The sequence below is a fragment of the Amblyomma americanum genome, chromosome 7, assembly GCF_052857255.1.
Source record: "Amblyomma americanum isolate KBUSLIRL-KWMA chromosome 7, ASM5285725v1, whole genome shotgun sequence".
NCBI classification, from domain to species: Eukaryota; Metazoa; Arthropoda; class Arachnida; order Ixodida; family Ixodidae; genus Amblyomma; species Amblyomma americanum.
This window is the reverse complement of record NC_135503.1, coordinates 152,100,898-152,118,205: the sequence shown is the minus strand read 5'-3', so window position 1 is coordinate 152,118,205 and position 17,308 is coordinate 152,100,898. Positions and strand designations below refer to the sequence as shown.

At 47.8% G+C, this 17,308-nt stretch overlaps 2 protein-coding genes across 2 annotated transcripts in view; both read right to left on the bottom strand.

Annotated features, from left to right (window-relative positions):
• PolZ1 (DNA polymerase zeta catalytic subunit) overlaps positions 1–17,308 on the bottom strand; it is a 241,817-nt gene that overhangs the window by 211,266 nt on the left and 13,243 nt on the right. Inside the window, exon 6 of the mRNA XM_077629530.1 lies at positions 1,082–1,224. Coding sequence (XP_077485656.1) covers positions 1,082–1,224 — 143 coding nt within the window. The remainder of the gene's footprint in view (positions 1–1,081; positions 1,225–17,308) is intronic.
• On the bottom strand, positions 8,360–9,458 carry LOC144096692 (uncharacterized). Its single transcript, XM_077629532.1, has one exon. The coding sequence runs from the start codon at positions 9,390–9,392 to the stop codon at positions 8,505–8,507; it is 888 nt and encodes a 295-aa protein (XP_077485658.1). The 5' UTR covers positions 9,393–9,458; the 3' UTR covers positions 8,360–8,504.

Below are 17,308 nucleotides of genomic sequence, written 5' to 3'. Positions count from 1 at the left end.
GAAAGTGCCCACAATCACCATGGCAGAACACAGCTTCCCATGTTATTTCACTTAACTTTAGCCCCTGAAAATTCATCCTTCCATCATTCTTCCATATCTGCTTCATAAAAAGGGTTTGGACTTTCTGGTTTAAACCAAGAACTACCGATAAAACTATGCCGAATACATTTTATGGAATTCGGTTTCAACCGAAAAAGGTAAGTATTTCTGGCATGCGCGTCACAACTCAGTACCAGTTACAGCAGGCCACAGAAGAAAAGTGCTGGAATCAGGACAGCGGTGTGACAAAGCTATCTTAAGAGTTCAGTACAGTGAATGGGAATTATGAGCCACTGATCCCCAAACTCAGACATGCCATTACAGATAAGTTGCTAGATGGATAAGAAATGCTAGATAAGAGACTTAGCTATCCACTACTAGCTAGTGTAGCGCCATCTGCTCAGTCTAATCACAGACTTGGGGCCATCGCTTCGGTGAGTAGGCTTTTCCACTGCATGTAAGGACATGGAAAACATTTGGAAGCATAAAAAGCAACCTTCAATGCGATACCATGCATACATGGCACATGGAGCATAGGCAGTACAATCCTCTCGTTTGGCACAGAGTGCAACCAGAATGTGACAATGAAGTTTACAGAACTAAATTTCCACTTCTGTTTTTGTCTCAAGACACTACCATTAAATATTGGCGTTTTTACTTTTTGTTAGGAGTGTACAACTTTCTCCTGCAAAGACAGCTCTTAAGACAGCCATTTATGCGGCATATGCGCTACATGAGCACCTGGATTAGAAAAAAAAAAAGGTTAATATAAACTGTGCGTCACTTTTCACCGCACAGCAATATCATATATTTCACCAATAAAAACTGAGAATTCGTTAGAAAATAATATTCACCGAAAAAAAAAAAGTGGTGTTCTGAAATAAATACCGAAAACAGTCCACCAAATTTTTAAACATTAAAACTCAAAAGTCCAATCTCTCTTCATAACGTAGAAAGTTTGCTAATGGATAGTATGAAGATTGCAAAGAAATTCTATCCAAAAAAACCTATAAAAGCATTGTGCTCAAGAGGCAAGGCTTACGCAGGCAGGCTGTGCAAGTCCCACAGGCCGTCACCGGGGCGTCCACTGCCACCCTTGTCCCGGATCCAGGTGGTGGGCCGCCGGAACTTGAAGGACTCAACACGCACAAAGCTCATTCCATGCACGTTGTGGTCCACCATGAACTGAGAAGACAGAATAACCAATCACAGTGGGCCCAATCCTGAACACACTTCTAGTAGGGGCATACAGTAAGCATTACCAGACACTGTAGCTGTTAGCAGCTTTTGTTCACTCAATCACACGGTTGTCAGCATTGATAGCAACGCTTCAACCAACAAGGCTGTTCTGCACTTCACTGGCTTAAAGCAATCCTAGTCATCCTAGCCAGAGAGGAAGGGTTGACTGCATAAAGTGCACTTCTTAACTATGGCAGTGAGGCTACAGAAGACTATGCTATGTTCACACGAAGCTTTCAGTTTCAAGCGCACTCAAACTCCCCCCTCCTGTTATATTTGTGGCCGCATTAAATTTGTGCAAAATTGAAAACATGCAAATATTGAAATTTTTTATTACAATTAAATACCAACGTGAAGAGGAAAGGCCTTCAAATATTGAATATCTGTTTAGTACAAACAAAAATTAAGAAAAGGATTAATGGGCAAATTTCAATGTCCTTATTTTTTTCCAAGCAGTGTATACACAAAGCTCGAGTCAGTGCAATACAAAAAAAAAAATAAATGGTGAGTACGCGCGTGGTTAATGCTTGGTTTATGGTTTATGAGGGTTTGACATCCCAAAGCAACTCAAGCTATGCGAGACGCCACATTGAAGGACTCCGGTAATTTCTACTTCCTGGGGTTCTTAAATGTGCACTAACCTCGAGCAGTACACGGGCCTCAAGAATTACACCGCCATCAAAATTCAACTGTCGCAGCCGGGATTGAACCCGCGTCTTTTGGGGTCAGTAGATGAGCGCCTTAACCAATGAGCTGTCGCGGCAGCCATGGTCGACATTACTAGAACAAACTCAGTTTCACAGCTCCGCCTGGAGAGGTGTCCCCAGTGGCGGTCACGCGAACTAGTGGCGCTGCGGTCGAGTCTTGCTCCCTTGCCGCCGCTCGCTGCCCGCGGCTTGTGCCATGGCCGCTGCTTCGCCCTTGCTAACCGCACGCTCGCGACCACTGCTTCACGTCGTCTGCTTCTCAGTTTAATTTTTTTTTATTCTGTGGCATCAGGCCTCTCTATGTCGACCTGCTTTGCACTGGGGTGCAATAAGAGGTATCGCAACGATGACTCAATGGACCGTCATTGCATCGGGCCGCTGAAAGACCCTATCGAGTATAAAAGATGGGAGCACTTCACTGAACGGCAGCAAACTGACTTCGAAATGCAAAGTGTATGATCTGCATTTCAAAGAAAAAGCCCTTCTAAAGCACTATCGCCATGTAGTTCAAGGTAAGGAAGTACCTTTGGAGAGAGGGAAAGGGATGTTAGTACCAGGCGCTCTACCGAGGCTCTTTCCTTCATTGCCGGCACATATTTGAAGGCCTAAATTCACTACGCCGAAGAGAAAGCTTCCAGTGAATCACGCTGCCCAGTGTGTCGCGACAGCAGTGCCACAATAGAACGTGGTGGATGCCGAGAGCGCATTAGTGCATTCCGAACCGGACAGCTGCACTGCAGAAATTGATTTTAATCTTTATCGTCTACAGTCTGCAGCATTACCATCAACGCAGTGGAAATGTAAGCATTTTGCGATGAGAAAACAGACAAAAGATGCGGGATATTTTACGCTGGCTGTCTAATGCAGGGGCTTTCTTGTTGAGAAGACCATTGTGATTAATGAGCGGATATAATGTACAAACGTGTACAATTAAGCTACACAAAAAGATCTCATATCACGTTAAGAGTGTTTCTGACGTGGAAGCTCTTTTGAAGCAGGTTGATGAAAGGAAACTGTGTGAGGGAGCCACTGCTCAAAGCTAATGCGGAGAGAGGAGATATCACAAGAACTGCTCTGTCATAATGTCGCAACGAGTTGTCCTCATTGCTTAAGGCTACACAGACAAATTCGGCAAGCAAAAAAAAAATCAGAAAAATAAAACATCAACAACTAAAGACACGTCTTAGAAAAGCCCTCCTGCGAGCTGCGGCAGCTAACAAGAAAAGGGAGGTAGAAATGTTGGAGTTGAAAGATAAGCTCGAAAAGAGCTCAGAAGTGCATCTAGAACGGCATCTAGAGGGCCTTCTAAACCTGCAACGGCTGACTTTCATCACTGCATTTAGGCAAATAAAAGCCAAAGCGCCGTCTGGAATGAGAGATGATGCCGAATGGCTTCTTGACTGCATGCTTGCGAGATTGGCAAGTCCGAGAGCGTACAAGCTTTTAGATGCTACCACTAGCAAGCATGAGCCACCTAACTCAAATACTGTAGGGCATTCACGGCAACTATGGCTTTAATGCTGTTGCTCTTGAAGCAAACCAAAAGCACGTGCAAACAAAAGATGGCCACAGGAAATTCGTCACTCTAATCTTGGCAAAATTAAGTTAAAGCAATGTTATGACTTCAACTAATCTAGATACAAAGTCGACGGTTTCATTGACTATGGTAGTGTCGTCAGCGGAAATGCTAGCAAGCAGGCACACCATGCGTTATTAACTTTTAACGTTCGTGCCAATGCTCGAAGGATGGGTGCAGCAATTAAAGCAGGCAGACCATGCGTTATTATATTCGTGCCAATGCTCGAAGGATGGGTGCAGCCAATTGCTAGCTTCGCGACCAAAAAAAAGCACAGCTCCTTAATTCATTAGATAAACCCACCCACACGACGTTCAGAAAACATAGCAGTAAAACTTTATAACAATGAAATAAGAGGTAGTGCGCCAATGAGTCAAAAGCAGGACACTAAGAAAAATGCATTTGATTACACGACGAAGGAGGCCGTTTGCTTGTATTCTGTGTTCACTAACCCGTTTCACGCAAGTAACCAGCTTTCTGCGTGCAATGCAGGCAATCTGCGCAGTACCGCAGCAAGCATGACATTCACTACGTTCCCTCCTAAGGTTAGAGTGCACCCATGCACTGAAACTTTCTCTTCTGTTTACATTACAGGAACTATGCACTGGAGTACGAGCTACGAAACACAAGCCCTTGAGCAAAGCAAGAGTGCTCGCGAGCATGTTGAGAGCGTTTTCACACTTTTTTCAGAATATTAATAGGCTAATTTTGCATCACACACACACGTTCCCCAAGATAACGCTTAGCTCCGAAGCAAAAGCTGCCGTAATGTATTACTTTACTGCAGCCATGTACAGCGAAAACACAACTCGCAAAAACCACTTGTGTGCCGGCCGCTCCACACTTCCGCGCTGCGTGTAGCAGACGATGCGCTCGGCAGGGAGCAAGACTCGACTGCAGCGCCGCTAGTTCTCGCGACCACCACTTGGGACACACTCCTCCGCTGGGCGGTATGGAAAGCTGTGAAACTGAGTTTGTTCTAATAATGCTGGCCTTTGTTGATTGGAAAACAAGTGCTAGCTATAGAAACACAGTCACGTTTCAATCCCACTGTTGATACTCTCATGCATTGTAACTAGTGAGAATCATGGACTTACGATCCACGAAGTGACGACAATTTGGTTATGGTCTCACAGTGCACAACTGCATGCATACCAGATCGATGCAGGTGCCTCTAGATGCGGTGGGTTCTTCTGGATCTGTGCCCAGCTTCCGCCTGCTGACACACTTCCCCCGGTCCTCCATGCAGAGCCAGGCTTGTATAACCCTCCAATCTTTTAGTAATACAGTTAAACCTCAATGTAACAAAATCCTTTATGTGACAAGTATCCCGGTTTCCGTAACTTCGTGTCCATAGAACACCATGCATTTTCAGCCTCTGTGTAACTCAGTAAATTCAGGCGCACTTTCAATGTAACGAAATTTCGTAGCTGGCTCGAGGCGAACCAGAAAAACTAAATAAAAGTATACTGCAAACTCGAGTGGTTGAAAAGCGTGCACACACCAAAGTATGCCCCTGAAAACGGGTGTGGCGCGGCTGTGGCAACATGGCTGCCCAGTTGCAAACGCACCGCTTGCCATGTCGTCTGGAGTAGCATGAGCGACACCCGTGAACATCGCATTGAACAAGCCCGCCAAAGCAGTCGCGCAGTTTTGACTGTCTTGACACAGTATGCAGACTAGGCGGCCTAGGCGTAGCCACCAAGGCATGCCCGTCAAATTTTGTGCTGTTGAAGTGCACGTGTAAATGTGCACACACCTGCCTGACATCTCCGACAGCATCAGTGGGAAATGCAAAGTTCTAGCCCTTGAAGAAAATGCGAGGGTGCTGCAAGCCGTGCAAGATGGTGAAAAGAAGAAGGACGACACCACCTGGTTCATGGTGGGTGAACAGCGCAACAAAGGCGGGACAAAGGCAAGACAAGCGCTTACTAGCAACTGAGTTGACTGAAGAACGAAAAGTGGTAATATATAGTGAACGTAAACAATAAAATATGAAGAACAGAAACGACAAAACTTCACTTCACTTCACTTTATTACCTTAAAGACCCCACTTTGGGGGTGTTACATAAGGGGTGGGAGTACAAATATGGGTTGAATATGATTGCTTACATGATATTTATGAAATGCATATTTAAATTGTTCACAAAACTTGATTGGCAAGTGATGGCATCAACGTCGTGGGGAAGGCCATTCCAGTCTTTAGCAGTGCGAAGAAAAAAGGATGCGGAAAAAGTGACGGTGCGGGAGCGTTGGCATGACACTTGCAGTGGATGGCCGGTGCGATGAGATATGCGAGCGGGCGGTGTGATGTAGGGTGGTTGTCCGAGGGAACTGTAAAAAAACTTATGGAACAGACTAAGAGAAGCAATGCGACGACGATGGGCAAGAGTTGATAAACCTGATTGTCGTTTAAGTGACGATACACTGATGTCGTATGAATAGGCAGAATGAATGAACCTCGTGGCGCGATTTTGGACAGCTTCTAGTGAACTGATGAGATATGCTTGTTGCGGGCTCCAGATAGCAGATGCGTATTCTAGTTTTGGTCGAATGAGTGATTGGTAGGCGAGAAGTTTAATACTTTGAGGGGCGTGCCGTAGGTGACGTTTCAAAAAACCCAATGACCGGTTAGCTGATGCGACGATGTTCGTTACATGAGAGCGCCAGGAGAGATCCTGGCACAAGGTGACACCTAGGTACTTGTATGAGTATACAGATTCTAGTGGAACGTTAGCAACGGAGTAAGAGAAAATATGGGGGTTACGCCGGCGGTGAAAAGATACGAGTTTACATTTATTAGGATTAAGCGACATTAGCCAGTCATCGCACCAGGCATGCACTGTGTCAACGTCGTTTTGCAGCTGTGATTGGTCAAAGGTGTTGGAAATCGTGTGGTAAATAACGCAGTCGTCTGCAAACAGACGAACATTGCAAACCAGGTTTGAGGGTAAGTCGTTTATGTAGATTAAGAATAGGAGGGGAGCAAGTACAGAACCTTGGGGTACGCCTGATGTTACTGGAAGAGGGTTGGAACTCTGGCTGTTAACGAGAACAAACTGGGAGCGCTTAGAAAGGAATTCTTCGATCCACAATAAGACGTTAGGATGCAGTTTTAGCATGGTTAGTTTTAGCAGTAAACGCCTGTGGGGAACTTTATCAAATGCTTTAGCAAAGTCTAGAAAAATAGCGTCAGTTTGTAAATTTAGGTCGAGGTTAGAGTGAACGTCATGAAGAAAGACGGCCAGTTGAGTTTCACATGACAAACCCTTGTGAAACCCGTGTTGTGAGGGATGAAAGAAGTTGATAGCGTCAAGAAAGTCCATGATTTGAGAATAGATGACGTGTTCCATGATTTTGCAAGGTATGCTGGTTAATGATATCGGACGGTAATTTAAAGGAGAATCTTTGTTACCGGACTTAAAGACGGGAATGACCTTTCCCACTTTCCAGTCATCCGGAATGGAACCTGTAGAAAGCGACTGAGAAAACAATAACAATAAGTACATTGCAGAAATATTATTAGTGTTGCGCAGTATTTTGGAGTTAATTTCGTCGACGCCGGCCGATGATGAAGTTTTAAGGTGTTCAATGAGCGAGGTAATGCCGGCTTCAGAAAACGCGATAGCAGGCATGCTGGACTCTATATTGACGGCGAAAGTTGCAGTTGGTGGGTGAATTTCATTAGTGAACACAGATGAAAAGGCGTTAATAAAAATGTCAGCGCACTCAATGTCATCAGCTTCCTCTCCAGACTCTTTAGTTAGAGTGATGGTATGTGCCGGGTGCTCACTTATGACCTGCCAAAACTTTCTGGGATTGGAAGTCAACAATTTGGGGAGGTCGTTGTGAAGGAAAGAGTATTTTGCGTAGCGAATTTCTGATAGGTAGGTGCGTTCGGCTGTATAGTATTTTTCCCATGCGCACTCATCGTATTGCTTTAATTTTGCCGCACGGAAAAGGCGCTTTTTATTGTCGAGTCTTTTTATCGTTTTGGTATACCATGGTTTCTGGCGGTCCGAGTGGAAGCTTATTTTGGGGATGTATCTATCGGTTAGTTCGCTAACCTTTTTCTTAAAACGGGACCAATTGTCATTTACTGAATTATCGTGAAAAGATGCTTCAAATGTTGTGAGATATTGGTTTAATTCAAGACTAAAGGCTTCATAGTTTCCTTTGTCGTAGAGGCGAATAGTTTTGTTTTGATTCTGGCGTCGTGATGGGTGGAACTCAAATGTGGCGTGGATTACTTTATGGTCGCTGATTTCGCGTAGATAAGTGATAGATGAGAGGGCTTCCGGGTGGGTAGTCAGGATTAGATCTAGGATGTTTGCACCGCGGGTCGGTTCAGATACCACTTGAGTTAAGCTGAAGTTTAGGCAGACCTCGATAAAATCATTCGCTTCCCTGTTGCCGACAGCTGTCTGTGTCTGCCAGTTGATTTCTGGAAAATTGAAGTCTCCAAAAAGAATGATATGTGCTTTTGGGTATTTCCTCGTTAGTTGGCTGATCACGTCGTTAAGAATTCGAGAGAAATCGGATTTGGTATTTGGCGCTCTATAACAAACGCCCAGCAGTACGGTTTGGGGCGCAGCGCGACAAAGTAGCCATACTATCTCAAGGTCTGATGGAATATTAATAACTGTACACGAGAACTGATTGCTAACTGCGATGAAAACGCCTCCACCTCGAGCGGATGTGCGATCTTTGCGAAGAAGGTTAAAATTCGGTAAGTCAGCAAGAACTTCAGTATCGGTGATGCCATTAGTGAGCCATGTTTCGGTAAGTATCAGCAAGTTACTAGCAGATGAACACACAAGATTGGAGATGATTTCACGTTTCGGAAGAAAACTACGTATGTTTGTGAAAATCGCCGAAAAGGAAAGATTAGGCTGGGGGGTGGTAGGTACATGAGCGGCTGGGGGCTGGCGGCGCAGCAACCGCTATGGTATCTCTTTTACAGATTGCGATGGTTCGTCGAAGATATATCGTCGGGAACCGATGAACAGGGTTTTGTATCGCAAAGAAAAACGGTTAGTCTTGCTTTTGGCAAATGTAACTAGATGTTTGCGCACATTGCGAACGCGGCGTGAAAAATCTTCACCGACGGAGTAGTCAGTGTTCTTGAATTTGCGGCCATTAGCTAGAATTTCGTCCTTCGTTTTGAAAAGTGCGAATTTGGCAATTAACGGACGGCAGCGATCAGGTTCGTGGCGCCCAAGACGGTGAGTGCGGTCTATTGTTTTGGGGTCGAGGGTGATGTCCAAAAATTCGGAGCAAGGGCGAATTAGTAGCTTTTCAGAGTCGGCCCACGTTTCAGATGGGTCAGGGTCCGGAATGTTGTAGAATATGAGGTTGTTTCTTCGTGATTGGTTTTCTGCTTCGTCGATGCGATCCTCGAGATCACAGAGCTGGCGAGTTGCCTGGGTGGTGTGAGTGCTTAGGCCTTCTATCTCTGTGCGTAGTGACTGTATGGTTTGGTAATGACCTTCAAGAGCACTGATGCGCCTGCTTAGATCAGAAATAAGGTTGTCTGTTGTTAGTAACTGGTTTGTGAGGTCTGTAACTTCCGCGATTAATGTCGACTGACCGGCGGACAATTTTTTAAGTTCCGTAACTACAGGTTCGAGTGAGGCAGGGCCGGGGTTAGTCTCTATGTCGCCAGACAACAAAAGCAAGGAAATAATGACATCAGAACACTCAGTGACAATGGCAAGGCAGCATTGCGGGCTCGGCAGCTGTATCAAAAAGTAATCACTAGATTTCTTAGCGTAAAGACAACATGGCTTACTAACCTGCATGGCGAGGCAGAACGGGTTAAGCGACCGCATCGTGGCACAGCCACCGAGCCCACAAAGCGACGCCGGTGGCCGAAGCTGCTTAAAAGCTGGAGCGGGAGAGGATGTTGATGGCGATGGTGTTTCCAACTGTCTGTCGAGGGTGCAGTGCACTGGTGAGGTCAGCGCACGATCGGGCGAAGCGGTGATGGCGCAAGGCTGGCACATATCGGTTCGGTTGAGAGCGGGCGTCCATTCCGGCGAGATGTCCGGTGGACAGGCAGCAAGAGGGGCGGGGAAAAGCGTGGTAATCCAGAGGGGAGCGATCACCTGCATGGCGAGGCAGAACGGGTTAAGCGACCGCATCGTGGCACAGCCACCGAGCCCACAAAGCGACGCCGGTGGCCGAAGCTGCTTAAAAGCTGGAGCGGGAGAGGATGTTGATGGCGATGGTGTTTCCAACTGTCTGTCGAGGGTGCAGTGCACTGGTGAGGTCAGCGCACGATCGGGCGAAGCGGTGATGGCGCAAGGCTGGCACATATCGGTTCGGTTGAGAGCGGGCGTCCATTCCGGCGAGATGTCCGGTGGACAGGCAGCAAGAGGGGCGGGGAAAAGCGTGGTAATCCAGAGGGGAGCGATCACCTGCATGGCGAGGCAGAACGGGTTAAGCGACCGCATCGTGGCACAGCCACCGAGCCCACAAAGCGACGCCGGTGGCCGAAGCTGCTTAAAAGCTGGAGCGGGAGAGGATGTTGATGGCGATGGTGTTTCCAACTGTCTGTCGAGGGTGCAGTGCACTGGTGAGGTCAGCGCACGATCGGGCGAAGCGGTGATGGCGCAAGGCTTGCACATATCGGTTCGGTTGAGAGCGGGCGTCCATTCCGGCGAGATGTCCGGTGGACAGGCAGCAAGAGGGGCGGGGAAAAGCGTGGTAATCCAGAGGGGAGCGATCACCTGCATGGCGAGGCAGAACGGGTTAAGCGACCGCATCGTGGCACAGCCACCGAGCCCACCGAGGAGTAAACAACCTATGTCACGTGCGAGTCCAGATATTGAATTTCCTTGTCACTTAATGTCACAGAAGGATTGCTAATGCACTTTTCTGCCAGATTATGAATGTGATATGCTTCCATAATTTCTCGGGTCACCTTGTTCTTATGGTAGAACAGCATTGCTGTCTTCTTGTATAGCGGTTCGCATTTGCATTTTTTGCAGCGAAACTTTGTCCCAGGAGCCGGGCAATCTTTTTCTGGTTTTCTCTTATGTTCTTTTTCTTTTTCGTGTTTGCACTTACAACTGGCGCAATGAGCGGCAACATGGCAAAGAGGGTCATTTTTTTCTTGCACATTTGTGCTCCATTAACCTCTTATTCAGGCATCTGCCTGTTTGCCCAACATAGGCGGCACCACACTTCAAGGGTATCTGGTATACCACGTTTTCTTTGCAGTCAACAGAGGGTGACACATGTCGAACATGGCAACCAACCTTTTTTGTCTGTTGACCCTGCGAGACTTGTTTGCACATGGCATTCACTTTTCTAGGGGCAGAAAATACAACATCGATGTCGTACCTGCCTGCAACCTTCTTGAGGCTGTGCGACATGCCATGCTTGTAAGGGACTACTGCCAGTCTTCTTTTCTCCTTGCTTTCATTGGAGTTACCGCTCTTAACATTTTTTAAGCAGCTTTTCTGAAGCCCTAGAGATGACACGATCTGGGTAACCATTAGCACGTAACCTGCACACTTGCGCAGTAATGCCGTCAGCAATCCTTTCGTGACATGACTTTTTCAGGGCAGATTTCAGGCACGATAGTGCTATGCCTTCTTTGATCAGCTTGGAGTGACCCGATGAAAAGTTCAGCAATGGTTTTGCAGACCTCGGTCGATAACTCCAGCAAACATGTTCACGTTCGATAAACAAAGCCACATCTAAAAACTGAAACTGATTATCATTGGGGATCTCTCAGTGGTGAACTTAAGGCCGCATCCATATTCATTGAAAACTTTCAAAACATCAACCAGCCTTTTTGGGAACCTGCCTGCACGGGTGATAACCAGGTAGTCATCTACGTACCTGAAAATACGAGTGACCAAGTCTTTTGACGCACTGTTTATGCCAGTGTCAACACCGCTAAGGAAGATATCAGCCAAGATTGGTGCAACTCTAGATCCTATGCAAACACCGGCTGCTTGTACATATGACGTTCCTTGCCATTCTACCACGGTCGCAGACAAATAAAAAGACAGAATTTCTAAAAAGCTTTCAATGGACACTCCGCATTGGTCAATAAAGGCACATTCATCGTTATACTGGGTAATGCACCTCTTCACAATCATAATCTGGCAGAAAAGTGCATCAGCAATCCTACTGCGACATTAAGTGACAAGGAAATTCAATATCTGGACTCGCACATGACATAAGTTGTTTACCCCCCTATTGTCGTTTTTTTTTTTGTTTTTTATATTTTATTGTTTACGTTTACTATATATTACCACTTTTCGTTCTTCAATCAACTCAGTTGCTAGTCAGCGCTTGTCTTGCCTTTGTCCCGCCTTTGTTGCGCTGTTCACCCACCATGAATGCTTACCAACTCGCCCAAATTTCAGCTTCACCACCTGGTTCGGCATACACCATAACTTCCCTTCGACAATTCTGAAGGCCAAGGAACCTATCCTCAACTACTTAAAGAAGGGAACAAACTCGCAGCAGAAAAGGTTGAAGGTTCCAAAGTTGGAAGATGCAGATTATGCTATTTCTGCATGGTTTATGTCAGTTGGGGAACAGAGCATTCCCATCTGCAACAAACGGCGAAGGATTTTGCCTGTCCATGCCAGCAGCATGTGGCCGCACCACTTCAAAGCCCATCGCACCATCATAGGCAAAATTCTAAATGGACCCACCACCAACCAAAACATGCCATGAGTTGATGGTGGAAATGTAAACATCATGCCTGATTGCGAGAACACTGCAATATCAAAGATACAAGGATTTAAAATTTTAATCGGGAACTGAAAATTGCATAAAGTGCCATCTTGCGGTAAAACCCTGCCATTCATAGTGTAGTACACCCACTGGTCTCCTCACTGGCTGCACTTCTTGCCCCAGTTCAGGAGGTGCAACACTCTTACACTCCATTTGACAGCGCAGTTAGCACCACCTCCACTTCGGCCCTCGATTTGATTTGATGCTGCACATGTTCTACACTTCTGCAGAAGCCTCTTCTCATGCAAATAGGAGCTGCCGCGGTGGCTGAGTGGTTATGGCGCTCGGCTGCTGGCCCGAAAGTCGCGGGTTCGATCCCGGCCGCGGCGGTCGAATTTCGCTGGAGGCGAAATTCTAGAGGCTCGTGTACTGTGCGATGTCACTGCACGTTAGAGAACCCCAGGTGGTCGAAATTCCTGGAGCCCTTCACGACGGCGTCTCTCATAGCCTGAGTCGCTTTGGGACATTAAACTCCCATAAACCATCACGCAAGTAGTACAAGGTGCCTGGCATGCTCTGTAGCACACAAGTAGCAGATGGCTCCACAGCCATGCTTGTTTTAGTGAGCGGTGCTGATGCGGCCGCATGCCCATGCTAGGCACGGAAGCTGCGCTCCGTGCCCTCACAGAACAGCTGAAATGACAGTGCGTGTGCGTATCTGTATACGCACATGTAAGCAACTGGCTGGCAGGTGCACTGCATATGGGTTATCACCTTTGTCCTGCCTCGCACGTTGCATTAAACCATTTCTCTTTTGTGTGGAAATATTATCAGGCGCAGCACGATGGAGCATAGGGGCAGATGGTGAGATGTTTTTATGCGTGGGTAATCACAGCGTTTGTGATGACTCGCTGCTCATCATCAGCACCTCCGCTTACAGTAGCAACTGGCTTTGAGGTCACCAGCGTAGGGTACGGCCCTGACGCTTGAGCATATAGACCACATACATGGGGGCGACAGTCTTGTGTTTAGCATGCTCTATATAGTGAAGCCCATGCCTTCGCCTGCCAGTCAGTCTCTGATAGTCACTCCGCCGCCACTGTTCGTTGACAGTGGACGCGGGTTGTAGTGTTCAGATAAGTCCCAGTTACTAACTAAGGGCAATTCTTTTCTGTTGATATTGGCAGACAACCACAGACACTTTTCGCACAAAGCAGCTACAGCCTAAACCAGGCGTATAAATTGTCAAAAGTCATCTCGAGCAACGGTCTGAATAACTTCTTGAATTCTAAGCGTGTTGCCTCTTCAATGTACTCGTTGCCTCGGTGACGGTAGACTGCCACTTTGTACAATGCAAGAGAAAAGGCGGTGTCAAATTCGTCACATTTGGAATTAACAAGCTTCATGGCCGCTCCACGAGATGTGCCACTTCGAACAAATCCACAGTGTTCAATACAACTAGCACAATCCCGCGCATAAGTCGAGCCACACGACAAACACCCAAACACCCAAACTGCACAGCTACAAGCCCTTCTCGAATCTTTTTCAGCCATCTCAATAACATCCCGCTGGGCCAAGCTCTCTCTGAGACCGCATCGACAACGGGGATGCCTCTCCTATCCGTCGTCGACTATACTGAGTCTCCCACTCGAGCGCCAAGTCGTTACCACAGAGGTTACAAAGATGCTTGCTAAGGACATTATCACACCCTCCTACAGCCCCTAGGCCTCGCCAGTCGTCCTTGTGAAGAAAAAGGATGGCTCAAGGAGTTTTTATGTTGACTATCACCACTTGTGAACAAGATAATCAAAAAGAACGTATACCCCTTGATTGCCTCTAATGTGCCAAATTCTTCTCCTCCATAGATCTTCACTCTGGCTATTGGCAGATAGCAGTGGATGACGAGGACCGTGAGAAGACGGCGTTTGTGACACCTGATGGGCTGTGTCAGTTCAGAGTTATGCCTTTTGGCTTATGCAACGCGAAGGCCACCTTCGACCGTACGATGGGCGCCTTCCACGTGCCTCTGTTATCTCGACGACGTCATTGTCTTCTCCCCCAACGTTTCCTCTCCCCTCGATGACCTTTCCAAGATTCTTTCACTTTTCCATCATGCCGGCCTGCAGCTCAACTCCTCCAAATGCGGTTTCGCGCATCGTCAGGTCACAATCTTGGGCCATGTCGTTGATGCCACAGGTGTTCACCCTGATCCAGCTAAGATCTGAGCTATGAAAGACTTCCCGGTGCCATGTTCCTGCAACGACGTATGGAGCTTACTGGAGCTGTGCTTCTATTTCCGTCGATTCGTGCCCGGCTTTGCTGACATCACGTGCCCTCTCACTGATCTGCTCAAAAAGGACATGACTTTCACCTGGGGACCCTTATAAGAAAACACCTTTGCCGCTCTATTCTCGAAACTCGCCACCTCACCAGTCTTGGCACACTTCGACGTGGCTGCTCCCACTGAAGTCCGCACTGGAATGGTCATGGAATCGGCGCTGTCCTTTCTCAGCAGCAATCTGGGTCTGACCGTGTCATCGCCTAGATCAGCCGCCTCCTCTCTACATCGAAGCGCAATTACTCCATCACAGAATGCGAGTGCTTGGCCCTCATGTGGGCCGCTGGAAAATTTCGCCCGTATTAATACGGCCGCCCTTTTACAGTTGCCACTGACCACCATGTGCTCTGCTGGCTCTCTTCACTGAGAGATCCTATTGGCCAGCTAAGTCGCTGGGCTTTACACGTACAAGACTACGACTACCCCATGGTCTGCAAGTCCGGCCGGCCACACACCGATGCTCATTGCCTCTCCCAATATCCCGTTGACCCTTCTGACCATCCTGGCAGTGACTGCGCCGCCGGCCTGTTCTTGCTCTCTGCTATTGCTCACGTTGGCGATGAGCAGCGACGGATATCGAGCTCCGCTCTATTATTGACAGCCTCAAGTCCTCCCCACCTGACCCTGCTCTGTGATGGTTTGTGCTGCATGATGACACTCTATACCGCAGAAGCCTGAACCCCGCCAGACCCGGCCCCCTGCTTGTTGTGCCCAAGCACCTGAGCACCGATGCCCTCCACGAGCTCCATGACCTCCCCACTGCTGGACATCTCGGTGTCTCACGTACTTACGCCCGCGTGCGTTGTCGCTTCTTTTGGCCCCGCCTCTACCAGTCCATACGCCGCTATGTTCGTGCCTGCGACGAGTGCCAGTGCCGGAATCGTCCTGCCACTCTCTCAGCGGGTATGCTCCAACCTGTTGATGTGGCCCCTGAACCTTTCTATCGTGTTGGCTGAGATCTTTTCGGCCCGTTTCCTGCGTCCATCTCCGGAAACAAATGGGTTGCCGTTGCTATAGACTGTGCAACTCGCTACGCAGTCACGCGGGCCCTTCCCACCAGTACTGCTACTGACATTGCAGACTTTCGCCTGTACGACCTCATCCTCCGTCATGGTGCACCCCGCCAACTTCTCACAGACTGCGGCCATTGCTTTCTGTCTAAAGTTGTCAACGACATTCTCCGTTCCTGCTCAACTAAACATAAGCTGACCACCACCTATCATCCCCAAACCAACGGCCTCACAGAGCGCCTCAACCACACTCTCACGGATACTCTCATAATGTATGTTTCCTCAGACCATCTTGACTGCGATGTCGCCCTTCCATACGTGACTTTCGCCTACAACTCTTCCCGTCATGACACTGCCAATAACTCACCGTTCTATCTTTTGGACTGCCGCTAGCCCCCATTACCTTTGGACACGCTGCTTCCGACATCTACTTCACGGCCTTCTGAATATGCACACAACGCAATAGCCCGGGCTGACCACGCCCGCCAACTCGCACGATTGCGACTACTAGCATCGCAGGGCTCACAGCAGAACTACTAGAACCGCCGTCATCGCACAGTCACTTTCTCCCCTGGCGCCCTCGTCTTGCTTTGATCGCCATCTCGCCGCGTCAAGCTTTGCGAAAAACTTCTGTCCCGGTATGTTGGCCCATACCGTGTGCTCCGCCAGGTCACCGCAGTCATCTACGAGATTGCCTCGGCCTTCCCAGAGATCACCTCCCGTGCAGCTCAGCGTGACATTGTCCACGTTCTTCGCCTCAAGCCCTACCTCTCGCCGTCCCTTGACACGCTCTAATGTACACCGGGGGCCGTGCAACGGATATTGTGAGTGACGACGAAGTGAACGAAGTGTTTCGGTGGTGCACGTGTTCTGGGCTTGGGTGCTCTGTGCGAACCCTGAGCTCTCGGTTTGTGTGCTGTGCCCGGGTCGTTCTTGCGTCGTCCTCGCCTTGGACCACGTAACAATATCACCGATTTGTTTTCGTTTCTTTCCTCAGGAGTGTTCTTCATATTTTATTAAAGTTTACACTCTTGTTAGTGTGCCCTTCGACGAAAAACGACGCACCGTTCACATTGCCGAAGATGTGCTTTTAGCTTTTGTCACTATATGGCGCCACAGAGCTTTGAATTTCTTGGATGAAGCAGCAACCACGGTCTACTAAGGCTTTCATTGATGAAGTAAACATCACTGTGCTGCAATAGCTTTGGGCGTGGAAACTGAAATGGATGTTATTATATATTCAAAAATGTCTAATTACTGTCTGAAAGGTGAGATCTATAGTATTCTTTGGAACATCACTTGCCAACATACAATCACCATCGCTTTTGCTGATCATGGTTTCAGCATCGGCCTACATAAAAACAGGTGGACGCACTGATCGAAAAATTCTCAGTAAATATCGTCTGTAGTGTTTCTAATGAAACTGTTACGGAATCGAGCACAGTAAACAGCAAGCTTTCCGTAGCAGTGAAAAACAATTGGGTGCTTAAAATTCAGTGTTCTGTCCCTAAACGGCGAATCGGCATCGGCTGACATGAAAGAATCGGCTGCTTGGGTCAACACAGAAGTGCCGAAGATCTTCGCATGCCATGATCCAGCAGACGTGTAAAATGCCAAAGAAACGGCGCTGCTCCACCAGATGCTGCCAAATCGTACGCTAGCATTAAAAGGCAATTGGTGCCACGCCAGAAAACAAAGC